Source organism: Pelophylax lessonae (genome assembly GCF_965119305.1).
Source record: "Pelophylax lessonae genome assembly, chromosome: 11".
Classification (NCBI taxonomy): Eukaryota; Metazoa; Chordata; class Amphibia; order Anura; family Ranidae; genus Pelophylax; species Pelophylax lessonae.
Window position 1 is genome coordinate 144,887,559 of NC_138778.1, and position 16,810 is coordinate 144,904,368.

General features: G+C 43.0%; 1 protein-coding gene across 1 annotated transcript in view; it reads left to right on the forward strand.

The window, feature by feature from the left end:
- Nucleotides 1–16,810, forward strand: part of CCDC40 (coiled-coil domain 40 molecular ruler complex subunit) — a 141,164-nt gene that overhangs the window by 87,113 nt on the left and 37,241 nt on the right. The window contains exon 11 of the mRNA XM_082272557.1: nt 7,310–7,492. Within this exon, the coding sequence (XP_082128683.1) occupies nt 7,310–7,492 (183 nt within the window). The remainder of the gene's footprint in view (nt 1–7,309; nt 7,493–16,810) is intronic.

Below are 16,810 nucleotides of genomic sequence, written 5' to 3' on the forward strand. Positions count from 1 at the left end.
GAGTAGGGGGAGTATGGAACAGGCAGCACCCTCAAACCTTCAGAAGTATGAGATGAACCCCAACAACTTGGAAAGGTGGATCTCTCTCACACGTACCAACACAGACTATCCCCCAATTTAACTGATCCCCAAAGGTTTTTGATTAAATAGCGGAATAGAAAATATGATCCAAAAAAAGTGTATGTATATCACACGTACACAACCACACTAGGCCCCAATTACTATTGTTTGTACCCCTAAAAGGCTAGATGAGGAGTAGGGGGAGTATGGAACAGGCAGCACCCTCAAACCTTCAGAAGTATGAGATGAACCCCAACAACTTGGAAAGGTGGATCTCTCTCACACGTACCGACACAGACTATCCCGCAATTCAATTGATCCTCAAAGGTTTTTATTGAATAGCGGAATAGGAAATATGATCAAAAAAAGTGTATGTATCTCGCACGTACACAACCACACTAGGCCCCAATTACTATTGTTTGTACCCCTAAAAGGCTAGATGAGGAGTAGGGGGAGTATGGAACAGGCAGCACCCTCAAACCTTCAGAAGTATGAGATGAACCCCAACAACTTGGAAAGGTGGATCTCTCTCACACGTACCAACACAGACTATCCCCCAATTTAACTGATCCCCAAAGGTTTTTGATTAAATAGCGGAATAGAAAATATGATCCCAAAAAAGTGTATGTATATCACACGTACACAACCACACTAGGCCCCAATTACTATTGTTTGTACCCCTAAAAGGCTAGGAGTAGGGGGAGTATGGAACAGGCAGCACCCTCAAACCTTCAGAAGTATGAGATGAACCCCAACAACTTGGAAAGGTGGATCTCTCTCACACGTACCAACACAGACTATCCCCCAATTTAACTGATCCCCAAAGGTTTTTGATTAAATAGCGGAATAGAAAATATGATCCCAAAAAAGTGTATGTATATCACACGTACACAACCACACTAGGCCCCAATTACTATTGTTTGTACCCCTAAAAGGCTAGGAGTAGGGGGAGTATGGAACAGGCAGCACCCTCAAACCTTCAGAAGTATGAGATGAACCCCAACAACTTGGAAAGGTGGATCTCTCTCACACGTACCAACACAGACTATCCCCCAATTTAACTGATCCCCAAAGGTTTTTGATTAAATAGCGGAATAGAAAATATGATCCCAAAAAAGTGTATGTATATCACACGTACACAACCACACTAGGCCCCAATTACTATTGTTTGTACCCCTAAAAGGCTAGGAGTAGGGGGAGTATGGAACAGGCAGCACCCTCAAACCTTCAGAAGTATGAGATGAACCCCAACAACTTGGAAAGGTGGATCTCTCTCACACGTACCAACACAGACTATCCCCCAATTTAACTGATCCCCAAAGGTTTTTGATTAAATAGCGGAATAGAAAATATGATCCAAAAAAAGTGTATGTATATCACACGTACACAACCACACTAGGCCCCAATTACTATTGTTTGTACCCCTAAAAGGCTAGATGAGGAGTAGGGGGAGTATGGAACAGGCAGCACCCTCAAACCTTCAGAAGTATGAGATGAACCCCAACAACTTGGAAAGGTGGATCTCTCTCACACGTACCGACACAGACTATCCCGCAATTCAATTGATCCTCAAAGGTTTTTATTGAATAGCGGAATAGGAAATATGATCAAAAAAAGTGTATGTATCTCGCACGTACACAACCACACTAGGCCCCAATTACTATTGTTTGTACCCCTAAAAGGCTAGATGAGGAGTAGGGGGGGTATGGAACAGGCAGCACCCTCAAACCTTCAGAAGTATGAGATGAACCCCAACAACTTGGAAAGGTGGATCTCTCTCACACGTACCGACACAGACTATCCCGCAATTCAATTGATCCTCAAAGGTTTTTATTGAATAGCGGAATAGGAAATATGATCAAAAAAAGTGTATGTATCTCGCACGTACACAACCACACTAGGCCCCAATTACTATTGTTTGTACCCCTAAAAGGCTAGATGAGGAGTAGGGGGGGTATGGAACAGGCAGCACCCTCAAACCTTCAGAAGTATGAGATGAACCCCAACAACTTGGAAAGGTGGATCTCTCTCACACGTACCGACACAGACTATCCCGCAATTCAATTGATCCTCAAAGGTTTTTATTGAATAGCGGAATAGGAAATATGATCAAAAAAAGTGTATGTATCTCGCACGTACACAACCACACTAGGCCCCAATTACTATTGTTTGTACCCCTAAAAGGCTAGATGAGGAGTAGGGGGGGTATGGAACAGGCAGCACCCTCAAACCTTCAGAAGTATGAGATGAACCCCAACAACTTGGAAAGGTGGATCTCTCTCACACGTACCAACACAGACTATCCCCCAATTTAACTGATCCCCAAAGGTTTTTGATTAAATAGCGGAATAGAAAATATGATCCAAAAAAAGTGTATGTATATCACACGTACACAACCACACTAGGCCCCAATTACTATTGTTTGTACCCCTAAAAGGCTAGATGAGGAGTAGGGGGAGTATGGAACAGGCAGCACCCTCAAACCTTCAGAAGTATGAGATGAACCCCAACAACTTGGAAAGGTGGATCTCTCTCACACGTACCGACACAGACTATCCCGCAATTCAATTGATCCTCAAAGGTTTTTATTGAATAGCGGAATAGGAAATATGATCAAAAAAAGTGTATGTATCTCGCACGTACACAACCACACTAGGCCCCAATTACTATTGTTTGTACCCCTAAAAGGCTAGATGAGGAGTAGGGGGAGTATGGAACAGGCAGCACCCTCAAACCTTCAGAAGTATGAGATGAACCCCAACAACTTGGAAAGGTGGATCTCTCTCACACGTACCAACACAGACTATCCCCCAATTTAACTGATCCCCAAAGGTTTTTGATTAAATAGCGGAATAGAAAATATGATCCCAAAAAAGTGTATGTATATCACACGTACACAACCACACTAGGCCCCAATTACTATTGTTTGTACCCCTAAAAGGCTAGGAGTAGGGGGAGTATGGAACAGGCAGCACCCTCAAACCTTCAGAAGTATGAGATGAACCCCAACAACTTGGAAAGGTGGATCTCTCTCACACGTACCAACACAGACTATCCCCCAATTTAACTGATCCCCAGAGGTTTTTGATTAAATAGCGGAATAGAAAATATGATCCCAAAAAAGTGTATGTATATCACACGTACACAACCACACTAGGCCCCAATTACTATTGTTTGTACCCCTAAAAGGCTAGGAGTAGGGGGAGTATGGAACAGGCAGCACCCTCAAACCTTCAGAAGTATGAGATGAACCCCAACAACTTGGAAAGGTGGATCTCTCTCACACGTACCAACACAGACTATCCCCCAATTTAACTGATCCCCAAAGGTTTTTGATTAAATAGCGGAATAGAAAATATGATCCCAAAAAAGTGTATGTATATCACACGTACACAACCACACTAGGCCCCAATTACTATTGTTTGTACCCCTAAAAGGCTAGGAGTAGGGGGAGTATGGAACAGGCAGCACCCTCAAACCTTCAGAAGTATGAGATGAACCCCAACAACTTGGAAAGGTGGATCTCTCTCACACGTACCAACACAGACTATCCCCCAATTTAACTGATCCCCAAAGGTTTTTGATTAAATAGCGGAATAGAAAATATGATCCCAAAAAAGTGTATGTATATCACACGTACACAACCACACTAGGCCCCAATTACTATTGTTTGTACCCCTAAAAGGCTAGGAGTAGGGGGAGTATGGAACAGGCAGCACCCTCAAACCTTCAGAAGTATGAGATGAACCCCAACAACTTGGAAAGGTGGATCTCTCTCACACGTACCAACACAGACTATCCCCCAATTTAACTGATCCCCAGAGGTTTTTGATTAAATAGCGGAATAGAAAATATGATCCCAAAAAAGTGTATGTATATCACACGTACACAACCACACTAGGCCCCAATTACTATTGTTTGTACCCCTAAAAGGCTAGGAGTAGGGGGAGTATGGAACAGGCAGCACCCTCAAACCTTCAGAAGTATGAGATGAACCCCAACAACTTGGAAAGGTGGATCTCTCTCACACGTACCAACACAGACTATCCCCCAATTTAACTGATCCCCAAAGGTTTTTGATTAAATAGCGGAATAGAAAATATGATCCCAAAAAAGTGTATGTATATCACACGTACACAACCACACTAGGCCCCAATTACTATTGTTTGTACCCCTAAAAGGCTAGGAGTAGGGGGAGTATGGAACAGGCAGCACCCTCAAACCTTCAGAAGTATGAGATGAACCCCAACAACTTGGAAAGGTGGATCTCTCTCACACGTACCAACACAGACTATCCCCCAATTTAACTGATCCCCAAAGGTTTTTGATTAAATAGCGGAATAGAAAATATGATCCCAAAAAAGTGTATGTATATCACACGTACACAACCACACTAGGCCCCAATTACTATTGTTTGTACCCCTAAAAGGCTAGGAGTAGGGGGAGTATGGAACAGGCAGCACCCTCAAACCTTCAGAAGTATGAGATGAACCCCAACAACTTGGAAAGGTGGATCTCTCTCACACGTACCAACACAGACTATCCCCCAATTTAACTGATCCCCAAAGGTTTTTGATTAAATAGCGGAATAGAAAATATGATCCCAAAAAAGTGTATGTATATCACACGTACACAACCACACTAGGCCCCAATTACTATTGTTTGTACCCCTAAAAGGCTAGATGAGGAGTAGGGGGAGTATGGAACAGGCAGCACCCTCAAACCTTCAGAAGTATGAGATTGTGTTCACTGTACCCCACAAAGATTGAGTTCACTGCACCCCACAATGATTGTGTTCACTGCACCCCACAAAGATTGTGTTCACTGCACCTCACAAAGATTGTGTTCACTGTACCCCCCAAAGATTGTGTTCACTGCACCCCACAAAGATTCTGTTCACTGTACCCCACAAAGATTGTGTTCACTGCACCCCAAAAAGATTGTGTTCACTGCACCCCAAAAAGGATGTTGTTCACTGCACCCCAAAAAGGATGTTGTTCACTCCACCCCAAAAAGATTGTGTTCACTGCACCCCACAAAGATTGTGTTCACTGCACCCCAAAAAGATTGTGTTCACTGCACCCCAAAAATGATTTTGTTCACTGCACCCCAAAAAGGATTTTGTTCACTGCACCCCAAAAAGGATGTTGTTCACTCCACCCCAAAAAGATTGTGTTCACTGCACCCCAAAAAGATTGTGTTCACTGCACCCCACAAAGGATTTTGTTCACTGCACCCCAAAAAGATTGTGTTCACTGCACCCCAAAAAGGATGTTGTTCACTGCACCCCAAAAAGGATTTTGTTCACTGCACCCCAAAAAGATTGTGTTCACTGCACCCCACAAAGGATTTTGTTCACTGCACCCCACAAAGATTGTGTTCACTGCACACCAAAAAGGATTGTGTTCACTGCACCCCAAAAAGATTTTGTTCACTGCACCCCAAAAAGATTGTGTTCACTGCAGCCCAAAAAGATTGTGTTCACTGCAGCCCAAAAAGATTGTGTTCACTGCAGCCCAAAAAGATTGTGTTCACTGCAGCCCAAAAAGATTGTGTTCACTGCAGCTCACACACAGAAAAATGGATGTGGATCACTGACACCTGCCTATCTCCAATCCCACACCACACAGCAATATCGATTGTAGTTTGTAGAACACAGTTTCCCTAAAATTCAGCAGACTCTGTCCCTAACAGGATTGAGAAGAGATCGTAGATCAGGATTGAGTGCAGACCCCACCCCCCACACAGCAATATCGATTGTAGTTTGTAGAAGACACTGACCCTATAATTCAGCAGACTCTATCCCTAAAATGCCTACAACTCGCCCTGCCTAAACACTCCGACCTGTCCCTCAATTCTATCCGGACACAAATGTTTTTTTCCTGCCTATCTTTCCCTAATCAGCAGCCAGCACGTTGATGTGTGCTCTGTCCCTGAATCTAAGCAGCATAATGACGCCGCTGCGGCTGCCTCGAACTTATAAAGACTTGGTCACATGCTTCAGACGGCCAATCACAGCTACTGAGACATTTGCAGGCATGGCTGGGATGGCTTAAGGCACACCAGTTAAACGATTGTTGATTGGCTGTTGAAAGCCCGCCATGAAAAGAGCGCCAAAGCATGCAAAACCCGGAAATAAAACGACCGAACACGGATTTTTACCCGAACATACAGTAAAGTGTCCGTGTCCGTGTTCGGGTACAAAAAATCCAATTATTCGGTACGAACACGAATAATACAGTCCGTGTTCGCTCAACACTACTAACAACTACATAGAAATACGGATGGATTAGGGGGATAACTAAAGACAGGAGATTGGGGATTGTTGGGTCTGGTTAAAAGTAGATAGAGATGTAGGAGGAGCGCAACATAGGAATAGAATGGTAAAAAGAAAAGGGGAAGGTGGGCACATGGGTAAAGGGATAAAGGGGAATTAGGTTGCTTTTGAAGTATATGAAAAAAAAATTATATTTTTTTGTAAACATAAAATTGAAAACTAATAAAAAATAAAAAAAAAATTCCATAGGTACGTATGTAACTTAGCCATATTATGGTAGTTTTGTAAAAAATGAGGAAGAGTTAAAAATCAGATCTTCATTTCTGTGACCCCCATTGGAGAAACTTGCCCTTACTTCCTGTGACTCCATAACAAGACATTTTAGAAAAAAAAAACAGCTAATTACGTAGGGTGAATGTTTTATGAAAAGTGTTTAATGAGTTAAAACAGAATGTGCCTAATTCATAAAGCCATTTTTCTCTTGTTCAGCTCTTTTCCTTATACCCCAATTTATCTGGCTTGGAATATACCAAGGAACAAGGGGTTAGGAAACAAAATCGAGATGATTTATTAATAGCCTAAAAACATTTCCCTTTGCAAAGTGAATTTTTCACCTAGTTTACCAAACTGAAGGTAAAACTGTGTGGTCTTTTGTCCTCCATTCATGTGCAAGCAAACACCTGTTGTTGTTTTTTTTTGCATGTGATTGGGAATTCTTTACAAAGCACATTTTTGCCATATTTAAGCTAAAAGTCTTTAGTAAAGTGAAACCTAATTTTGCAAAGTGAACATGCTCCACACTTTTATTAAATCAACTCCAATGCATGGGAGTATTCTGCAGCATTTAAGGACTTTCATTATAGAAACCTTTATTATTAATTTGCTTAGAGTTGTGTTATAAACCGTTTTAGGGGAGAATGATTTCTTACAACTAAGTTTTACATTTTATTTTTTGATTTGTTTATTTTTAAGGATCGAGCTGTTCGCTTGACTGAGCTGTCTACTCTGCGGAAACAAATTGAAAAAGAATCTCAAATAAAAGGAACCTTGGAAAACCAAATAATGGAAACGTTGCAAGAAAAATTGACCGCCAATAAAGCCGCTAAATATTCCTCACTTTTAACAGGAAAGCTACAGAAAAGACAGCTAGAACTGGTATGTCATTTTTTTTTTAACAAATTAAAGCCATTAGTGGCTAAAATAGGCCAGATACTATATACTCCTCTTCGTAGTGTTTGTATGTGCTGATCTTGCACATTTTACCTGTGAATAACTCTAGTTCTAAATCATATTTATTTTACATAGGCCCATATAATATATAAGAACGATTGTTTGTTTATATTCCCATATACTATGCAAGAAGTTTGTGAAACCTTTGTATTGCTATGGCTCTCTGCCTACGTGACAGCTGTCTGATCTTGATTTAATTACTAATTTGTAGATTAAGTAATCAAAGTAATTGATGAAAAAGAAGTTGAAGTTTTTTTTATTAAGTTACTAACTTCCTTTATTGACCTATCAACCAGGGTTTTATGTAGCTATTACAGCAGGAGGTATTTTTAACCTTTATTGTACTATACAGTATTGTTTTGGTTCATGTATATTTGCTTGAGTTGCTTCAGTTCACACCACAGCATTTCAGTGGGATTCAGGTCAAGACTTTGAAATGGCCATCCTTTGTTTGTGCCACTCTTTTTTGCCTTCCCCCATAAAAGATCATAATCGTGGCAAATTACAAAAGTTCTCTTACATGTTAGATCACAACTAGAAGTCTACATCATTCTACTTTAGAAAAAGGGGAAAACTTGATTGTGTTAAGGTAAACGTCATAAAAAGGTACCTACATCCCAAATATCATATGTATTTGTATGTGGTTCATTCCCCCCCCCCCCCTACGCCTCTTTCTTTCCTCAGACTCAGTGGATTCACTGTAGCCCTTGATTACTTTGCCTCTCACTAGGAGAAACTTTGTCCCACATACATATCCATATTCTACTTTAGGATATACAGTGGATATAAAAAGTTTACACAACCCTGTTAAAATGTCAGGTTTCTGTGATGTAAAAAAATGAGAAAGATCAATAATTTCAGAATTTTTTCCACCTTAATGTGACCTATAAACTGTACAACTCAGCTGAACAGCAAAGTAAATATTTTAGGTGGAGGGAAGTAAAATGAAAAAACTAAAATAATGTGGTTGCATAAGTGTGCACACCCTTACACTAATATTTTATTGAAGCCCCTTTTGATTTTATTACAGTACTCAGTTTTTTTGGGTATGAGTCTATCAGCATCCAGGTAAGGGTGTTTGAACGAACACATGTGAGTGAGAACCGGCGATTTAAATAGCCATCTAGTCCGGCGCTGAGTGATGACAGCTTCAGTCTTAAAGGTGTATGCGCACCTTTCCAAAAGAGAATGGTGGGGCGCATACACTTGTGAAAAGAGTAATTTAGGGTACCAAAGGTACCGGAACATTACAATACCCCCCCCCTTAAGGCCGGCTCCTGAAGGCCTCTGGAGCTGGTTTGTCTGGGTATCTCGCATGAAAATTGCGGATTAATCTAGGGGCATGTATTTCAGAGGTGTTTAGCCAGGTGTCGTCTTGGGGCCCATAGTTCTTCCATCTAACCAAGTACTGAAGTCTTCTTCTGTAGATACGAGAATCCAGAATCTCTTTTATCTCGTATTCTTCTCCACCTTCAACTTGTACAGGAGGCGGAGGTGGAATATTAGGCCTTATTCCTTGGTCCGGAACATGGGGCTTCAGTAGCGACACATGGAAAATGGGATGGATTTTTAGGTCTATTGGCAATGTAAGCTGTACTGCAGCTTTTCCAATAAGTTTTTTGATTGGGAAAGGTCCCAAGAACAGAGGTCCAAGCTTTTTGCTAGGGATCTTCAGTCTTAAATTTTTTGTTGAGAGCCAAACGAGGTCCCCGATAGTGTACTGTGGAGAAGGTCTTCTGCGAAGATCATAGTACTTCTTTTGTTGACTGTGAGCGTGTGCAATGGTAGTATTTAATAAACCCAGAGAATCCTTTATTTGGGTAAGATAGTCTGAGGCTACTGGGTTGTTTGAAGGAAGGATGCGTGGTGGAAGAATAGAGGGATGAAACCCATAGTTCAAGTAGAACGGACTCTGCTTGGTTGTACTGTGGGTTGCGTTGTTGTAGGCAAATTCTGCCAGAGGGAGAAGATCCACCCAATCATCCTGTTGGTAAGAAGTGTAACAACGTAAATACTGCTCGATGCATTGGTTGACTCTTTCAGTCTGTCCGTTGGTCTGCGGATGGTAAGGAGAAGTGAGCTTCCGCTCGATCCGTAGTATGTGACATAGTTCTTGCCAGAACTTAGAAATAAATTGGGATCCACGGTCAGACAGAAGAGTTTTTGGGATACCATGTAACTTAAAGACATGTTTCATCAGGAGTTCTGCCGTTTGTTTGGACGAAGGTAGTCTGCGAATAGCAATGAAATGTGCCATCTTTGTCAGATGGTCCACTGACACCAAGATGGTATTAAATCCTTTGGAAAGAGGCAATTCTACGATGAAGTCCAAGGACAAAACTTCCCATGGAGTTTGGGGTATTGGTAGACTGCATAGTAGACCGGATGGTCTCGTAGTGTCAATTTTGGACCTGGCACAGACATTGCATGAAGAGACGAATTTTTGTATAGATGTTTTCATGTCAGGCCACCAGAATTGCCTGGTAATCAGATTAAGAGTCTTTGTCATACCCATATGTCCTGCCATAGGCACATCATGAGATAATTCCAAGATCTTGGTGCGTAGGGTAGGTGGTATGTAAAGTTTGTCGTTGTAGTAGAGGAAGCCTTCTGCATCAGTATTTAGTTGTGGTGGGGGTGAATCCAAACTTATATCATGCAAAACCTCTTCCTTCAAGGAACGGACAACTCCAATAATGCGTTTGTGAGGTATTATAGGAACGGAAGGGATTTCAAAGTAGTTTTCTTCAGTTAGTCGTGATAGTGCATCCGCCTTTTTGTTCTTATCTGCAGGTGTGTAAGTCACTAGGAAGTTAAACCTTAGAAAGAATAGTGACCATCGTACCTGTCGGTGCGAGAGAGTTTTGCTAGTCTGAAGATATTGGAGGTTTTTATGGTCCGTGTATATAATTATTGGTAATTGGGTGCCTTCGAGTAAATGTCGCCAATTCTCCAGAGCCAATTTTATAGCAAGCAGTTCCTTTTCACCCACGGGGTAATTTATCTCGGGACTGCTTAGGGATTTAGAAAAAAAGGCGACTGGATGAAGTGGTGAAGTGTGGGTTGGTCGTTGGGAGAGTATTGCTCCTACTGCCATGTTTGACGCATCTACCTCCAGAATGTATTGGAGGGATGGGTCTGGATGGCGTAATATGGGAGCGGAAGTAAACCTTGTCTTTAACAAGTGAAAAGCTTTATTTGCTTCTTCTGACCATTTGAATGTTTTTTTTTATGCTAGTGAGCTGTGTGAGGGGTCTCACAATAGCAGAAAAGTTTTTAATGAACTTCCTGTAGAAATTTGAAAATCCCAGGAATCACTGTAGCGCCTTGCGTGTGGTTGGTGTAGGCCAATCCTGAATGCAGGATATTTTACTCATGTCCATCTCGATTCCTGTTTTGGATATGATGTAGCCTAGAAAGAGTACCTCGTCTTTATGAAACAAGCATTTCTTCAGTTTCACATAAAGGTTATGTGCAAGCAATCTCGATAGTACAAGTCTTACATGTCTTATGTGTTCAGACAGGGATCGTGAATATATAAGTATATCGTCCAGATATACCACAACACAGACATCTAGTAAGTCTTTAAAAATATCGTTTATAAATCGTTGGAAAACGGCAGGGGCGTTGCATAGCCCGAATGGCATCACAAGATACTCGAACAATCCGTATCTGGTTCTGAATGCAGTCTTCCACTCGTGTCCATCACGGATTCGAATGAGATTGTATGCTCCTTTCAGGTCCAATTTTGAAAAATAGGTAGCTCCACGCACCTGCTCAATGAGCTCAGGGATAAGCGGTAGAGGATAGCGATCTTTTATTGTGATAGCATTCAATTTCCTGTAGTCGATGATAGGTCTGAGACTTGAGTCCTTATTGCGAACAAAAAAGAGTCCTGCGCTGTGGAAGAAGTGGAAGGTCTAATAAAACCTTTTTCCAAATTCTCATCCAAATAGGTTTTTTTTTTTTTTTTCAATAAATTTTTATTGAGTTTTGCATAGAAAAACAACAATTCAACATCAGGGAACAAGAGGAAAAGAAGGGGGGGGGAAGGGGGGTGGGTACGCAACATGAGCACATGTGCACATTCAGTAATATACAAGTGCAAAAAAAAAGAAAAAGAGAAAAACAGTGATGGCATAAAAATCAGTGACTATTCCTATGAGACCATGACTTCCAAGAATACTGAAAGCTAACTTGCCTGCCCTTAAGGCTATAAGGCGTTCGTGTTCATATGTGGAGTCAACATAATGTACTACTTCTGAGAGAGACGGTACGTCTGACGTTTTCCATCTCCTGGTTATGAGGACCCTTGCGGCCAAGAAAACATGGGCCACAACGGTCCTGTACTGTGGTGGGAATTTGTCTATGGTAAGATTAAGGAGCGCTAGAGCTGGGTCCGGTGGGGTGAGGATGCCTGTCGTGGAGGAAACTAGGCTAAACACTTGGCGCCAAAAACTAGTAAGACTCTTACAGGCCCACAGTACGTGGATAAGATTGCCCACCTGACCACAATCTCTCCAGCATAGCTGAGAATGTGTTGGGTAAAAAGAATTAAGTTTGTAGGGGGTTAAGTACCACCGAGATATAACCTTATAGGAGAGTTCCCAGTGATTAGCACAGTGAGATAGTGAATGTGAGTAAAGGATTGCTTGTTGCCATTGGGGTGTGTCATAGGTTTTGTGGAGCTCCGATTCCCATTTTAAAATGGAGGAAGATTTCGAGAATGTCTGTTTATGCTGGATTGATTGGTAGAAAAGTGATGTACCTTTAGAAGCTAGAGGCCCTTTCATGAGATGTTGCAATAGGTCGGATTTGATACGGATAATTGGCACAGGATGTCTTTTGATGAAGTTTGCAATGCGCATGTACGTGTAGGCTTCAGAGGAGGGAAGGTTTAAGGTAGTGAGGGGTTTCAGGGATGTGCTTTCCAATATTTCATCTAGCCACATTAGGCCATTACCCAACCATTTGTGAAGAGACAGGTACGGGATGAGGACAGTTAGTGTTTCCAACGGAATGCGTATCGTAGAGAGTGCAGTGTGGGAATCTGTATGTTGCAGAGTGTGTCTCCAAGCCAGAAGGGATGCTTGTGTGGTTAATGGCAATTGATTTAGCGGGAGAGGTTTCCAGCAGTCCGCCGTTAGCAGTAGGGGTAGGGAAGGGACATTGGCCATGGCTGTTTCAGCCAGTACCCATTGCACGTCGGTATGTGGAGCGAACCAGCAATTAACATGAGTCATATGAGTCGCCACACAGTAGTCATATAAGTCTACCATGCCTAGTCCACCCGCCCGTTTGTGTTTGATTATTAGCGACCAGGGGCACCTAGGTTTTTTGTCTTGCCACACATAGCGATTAAAGAGAGATTGGAGCGAGGAGATAAAAGATTTGGCAATGGGGAGTGACAGCGTCCTGAAAATATACAAAACTTTTGGAAGAACCATCATCTTTAAAGCAGCTATTCTGCCCACCCAAGAAAGTTCTCTATATGATTTCTGTGAAAGGATGCCCATTACTTCTTGGGTTAGAGGTTTTAAATTTGCAGAGACCACATCTTTTAAGGATGGGGTCAGTCGTAATCCTAAATACGGGATGGCTGTAGAGGTCCAACTATAAGGAAGAGTTTTTTCTAAGTGTGATCTAGTGGATATGTGGGAGCCTAAGTCTAGGACGAGGGATTTGTGGAAATTGACCTTATAGTAGGAAATTCTGCTAAAGGATTCCAATGTTTTATGAGCGAAGGGGAGCGAAACAATAGGGTTGGTGAGGGATAAGATGACGTCATCAGCGAATAGGCTAATGACATGCGAGGAACCACGGAGCTTAAATCCCACAATATGTGGGTTAGAGCGGACAGCTTCTGCTAGGGGTTCAATCATAAGGTTGAATATTGTGGGGGATAACGGGCACCCCTGTCTAGTCCCGTTGCTGATGGAGAAAGGACGGGACAGCATCCCCGAGGTGTAAACCTGTGCTGAGGGTGTGGAGTATAGAGCTAGGATTGCGTTAAGGATCATGCCACTGAAGCCAAATTTACGTAGCGCAAGAGTCATGTAGGACCAGTGGACCCTATCAAACGCCTTCTCTGCGTCAATAGAGAGAAGCAGAGAAGGCGTTTTCGAGGAATTAGCATGATGGATCAAGTTCAATATCCTCCTGGTGGCATCAGAGGCTTGCCGGCCTTTCATGAAGCCTAGCTGGTCAGATTTGACCAGGGATGGCATCAATGATGACATTCTATTCGCTAGGAGTTTTGCATAGATTTTAACGTCTACGTTTAATAAAGATATGGGGCGAAAGTTTGCAGGGGTGTCCGGGGGTTTTCCCGGTTTGGGAAGAGTAACTATGTGGGCTGATAGGAATTCCTTAGGAGGAGAAGAGGATGACGCAAAAGCATGAAAAAGTTTCAGAAGGTACGGAGAGAGGACGGGGGCCATTGATTTGTAATAAGCGTTCGAAAAACCGTCAGGGCCGGGAGCTTTATCTCTTGGGAGGGATTTGATGGTTGAGTGGATTTCTTCGATTGTGAATGGGGTATTTAGAGTGGCTAGTTGTGAAGTTGTGAGGGAGGGGAGGCGGATGGTTGCTAGGAAGTTAGTAATGTCTGCTTCTGTGGGCTGGAAAGTGGTACTATCATCTTTCAAGTTATAAAGCGCACTATAATAATCGGCAAATGCGTTGGCTATATCTTGCGGGTTGGTCAATTTAGTCTTGGAAAATGGGTGTACAATAAATGGGATTTTAGCCTTCAAGGTTCGGGTCTTTAGCTTGGATGCTAAAAATTTGCCTGCCTTGTTGTGTAGGTGGTAGTGATTGAGTTTAAGGGAGCGCATCATGTTATCGTGGTCACGAATGAGCAGCAACCGTAGGTTCGCCCTCAAACGCGTTAGTTGGTCTGTCCTGTGAGCAGTGGTGTTTGTTTTGTTTAGGGTCTCTAGAGTATGAATCTCAGAAAGGAGAGAGGACAAAGCCTGGTGATGTTTCTTCTTTTCCCTGGCGCCTAGTTGGATTAAGATAACTCTCATAAACGCTTTGTGGGTACTCCAGAGGGTTGTATCCGAGACATCCTGGGTATCATTTTCCAAGAAGAACCGCTCTAGGTGAGTTTGTACCTGTTTGGACAGCACCGGATCTTGGACCAATTTGTTATTACACCTCCAGATGCGGGTAAGAGGAATAGAGCGGCCAAGATCTAGAACAGTTACCACAGCGGTGTGGTCCGACCAGGTTATATCCTGGATGTCTACAGAGGTGACCCTCTGGAGAAGCCACCTGTCTAATACAAATAGGTCGATTCTGGAATACGTTTTATGTCTATGAGAGAAGAAGGTGAAATCACGTTCATTAGCATGAAGACATCGCCAACTGTCGTAGAGATCCGAGGAGTGCAGGAGACCACGCAAAGAAAGAGCGTGTCCCCTACCCCCCGCGGATGAGTCCAGGACAGGGTCAGGGACAACATTAAAGTCCCCACACAGCAATACGCTCCCCCTGCGTACCTTAGAAATCTTCTTGAAAAGAGATCGCAAAAATCTCAGCGGGCGAGCAGTGGGAGCGTAAAGGGAAACTACAGTCATCAACATTTTATCAATCGAGCAGATCACAATGATATATCTACCATCATTGTCGATATGTGATTCGTGCAATTCAAAGTCCACGGAGTCTCTAATCGCTAAAAGAATGCCCCGTTTTTTAACGGAAGCAGAGGAGAGAAAAACATGAGGATAAGCCGGGTGACAACAGTACGGCGTAGCGTCTTTCTTGAAGTGTGTTTCCTGAATGGTCAAAATGTCAACATGTTGTTTCATGGCTTCCTTCCACATAGTCCTCCTTTTCGCCGGGTGGTTAAGCCCGTTGGCATTCAGGGATAGAAGTTTAAGTCCCATCAGTGGACCATGCATAGGAAGATATGAGAAAGGTTTCACGTGTCCTATAAAGAACTAGAGTGGTGCTGATAGCACCGGGCAGGATGGTGAATGCAGTTGCTTGGAGAAAAAGGAAGGTCATGTGAAGAGACGTTGCCAAGAGGCCTGGATAGAAAAAACTACTGGATGCGGACTTCAGTATGTTCCATGGCGTAGAGTTTAGGATGGTTGCAGTACCCAAAACAAACAGGGAGGGGGAAGGGTGGCAGGATCCAACAGGGGTCATAAAAAGGAGAAGGTCCCAAAGGAAAAGGGCTTCGAGCAGCCGGAGCTGTGACATGTTTGGGGGGTGATAGAGCAATTTGCTCAAAAGGGTGGGGGTAGTAAGCAGGTTGAAAACAGTGCAACAAAGAACCAGGGTTAATATTGCAAAGAAAAAAAAAATCCGTGTTGCGGTAAACATTCAGGGGGTGTTAAAGGATGTCGGTTGAGATCTGGGGCGCTCTTCAGGTCTCAGAGGTGAAAATCGATCATGGTGGAAACGATCGGGTGGTGGGTGAGATGCCGGTAGAATGCTCCATGAAGTAAGGAGGGAGACACCTTCGTCCACGGAACGGATCACGGAGTTGACCCCATCTCGGGTAACAATCAAAGTAGCTGGATATTTCCACTTGTATGGAATGCTATGGTTATGAAGGGCCTTAGTCACCGTAGCCAAATTTTGTCGACGTTGCATGGTATGCTGAGAATAGTCAGGGAAAATTTGGACACCTTTGGCCTTGTCCGGTAGGGAGTCAGGTTTTCTGAATACTTCCAAAATTTTTTCCTTCACTTGGAAGAAATGGATTCTTAATAGAACATCTCTAGGTGCCTCCTTGGGAATGTGAGAAGGTTTCGGGATACGGTGGATGCGGTCGATGGTCAAATCTGCCTGCGAAAAATTTGGAACTGCTGCCAGGAAAATGTCCTTAACAAAGTGGGGTAATTGGGCTTGACTTACACTCTCTGGTATGCCCCGCACTTTGAGATTATTGCGACGGGAACAGTCTTCCAGGTCAGCAATTTTCGATTTGAGCCATTGCAGTTCGTCAGCATGGTCAGCATGAGCATCCACCATAGTGTTGAATGATTGGGCACAGGCTGTGAGTTGATCTTCCACATGTGAAACCCTGTTATTTAAAGCATGCACTTCAGCCCTGCAGTGTTTAATACCTTGCCAAAGGTCTGCGTGTAATGAGGATTTCAGAGACATGAGCATCTCTTTAAGTGTAACATCCGAGATGGGTTGCCCTGTGGTAGGGAAAGAAGCTATCGGGTCCGTGGCACTTGTGTCCATGTTGTTAAAGGGGTCCCCCGCATCCCCCCCTGACCCTGA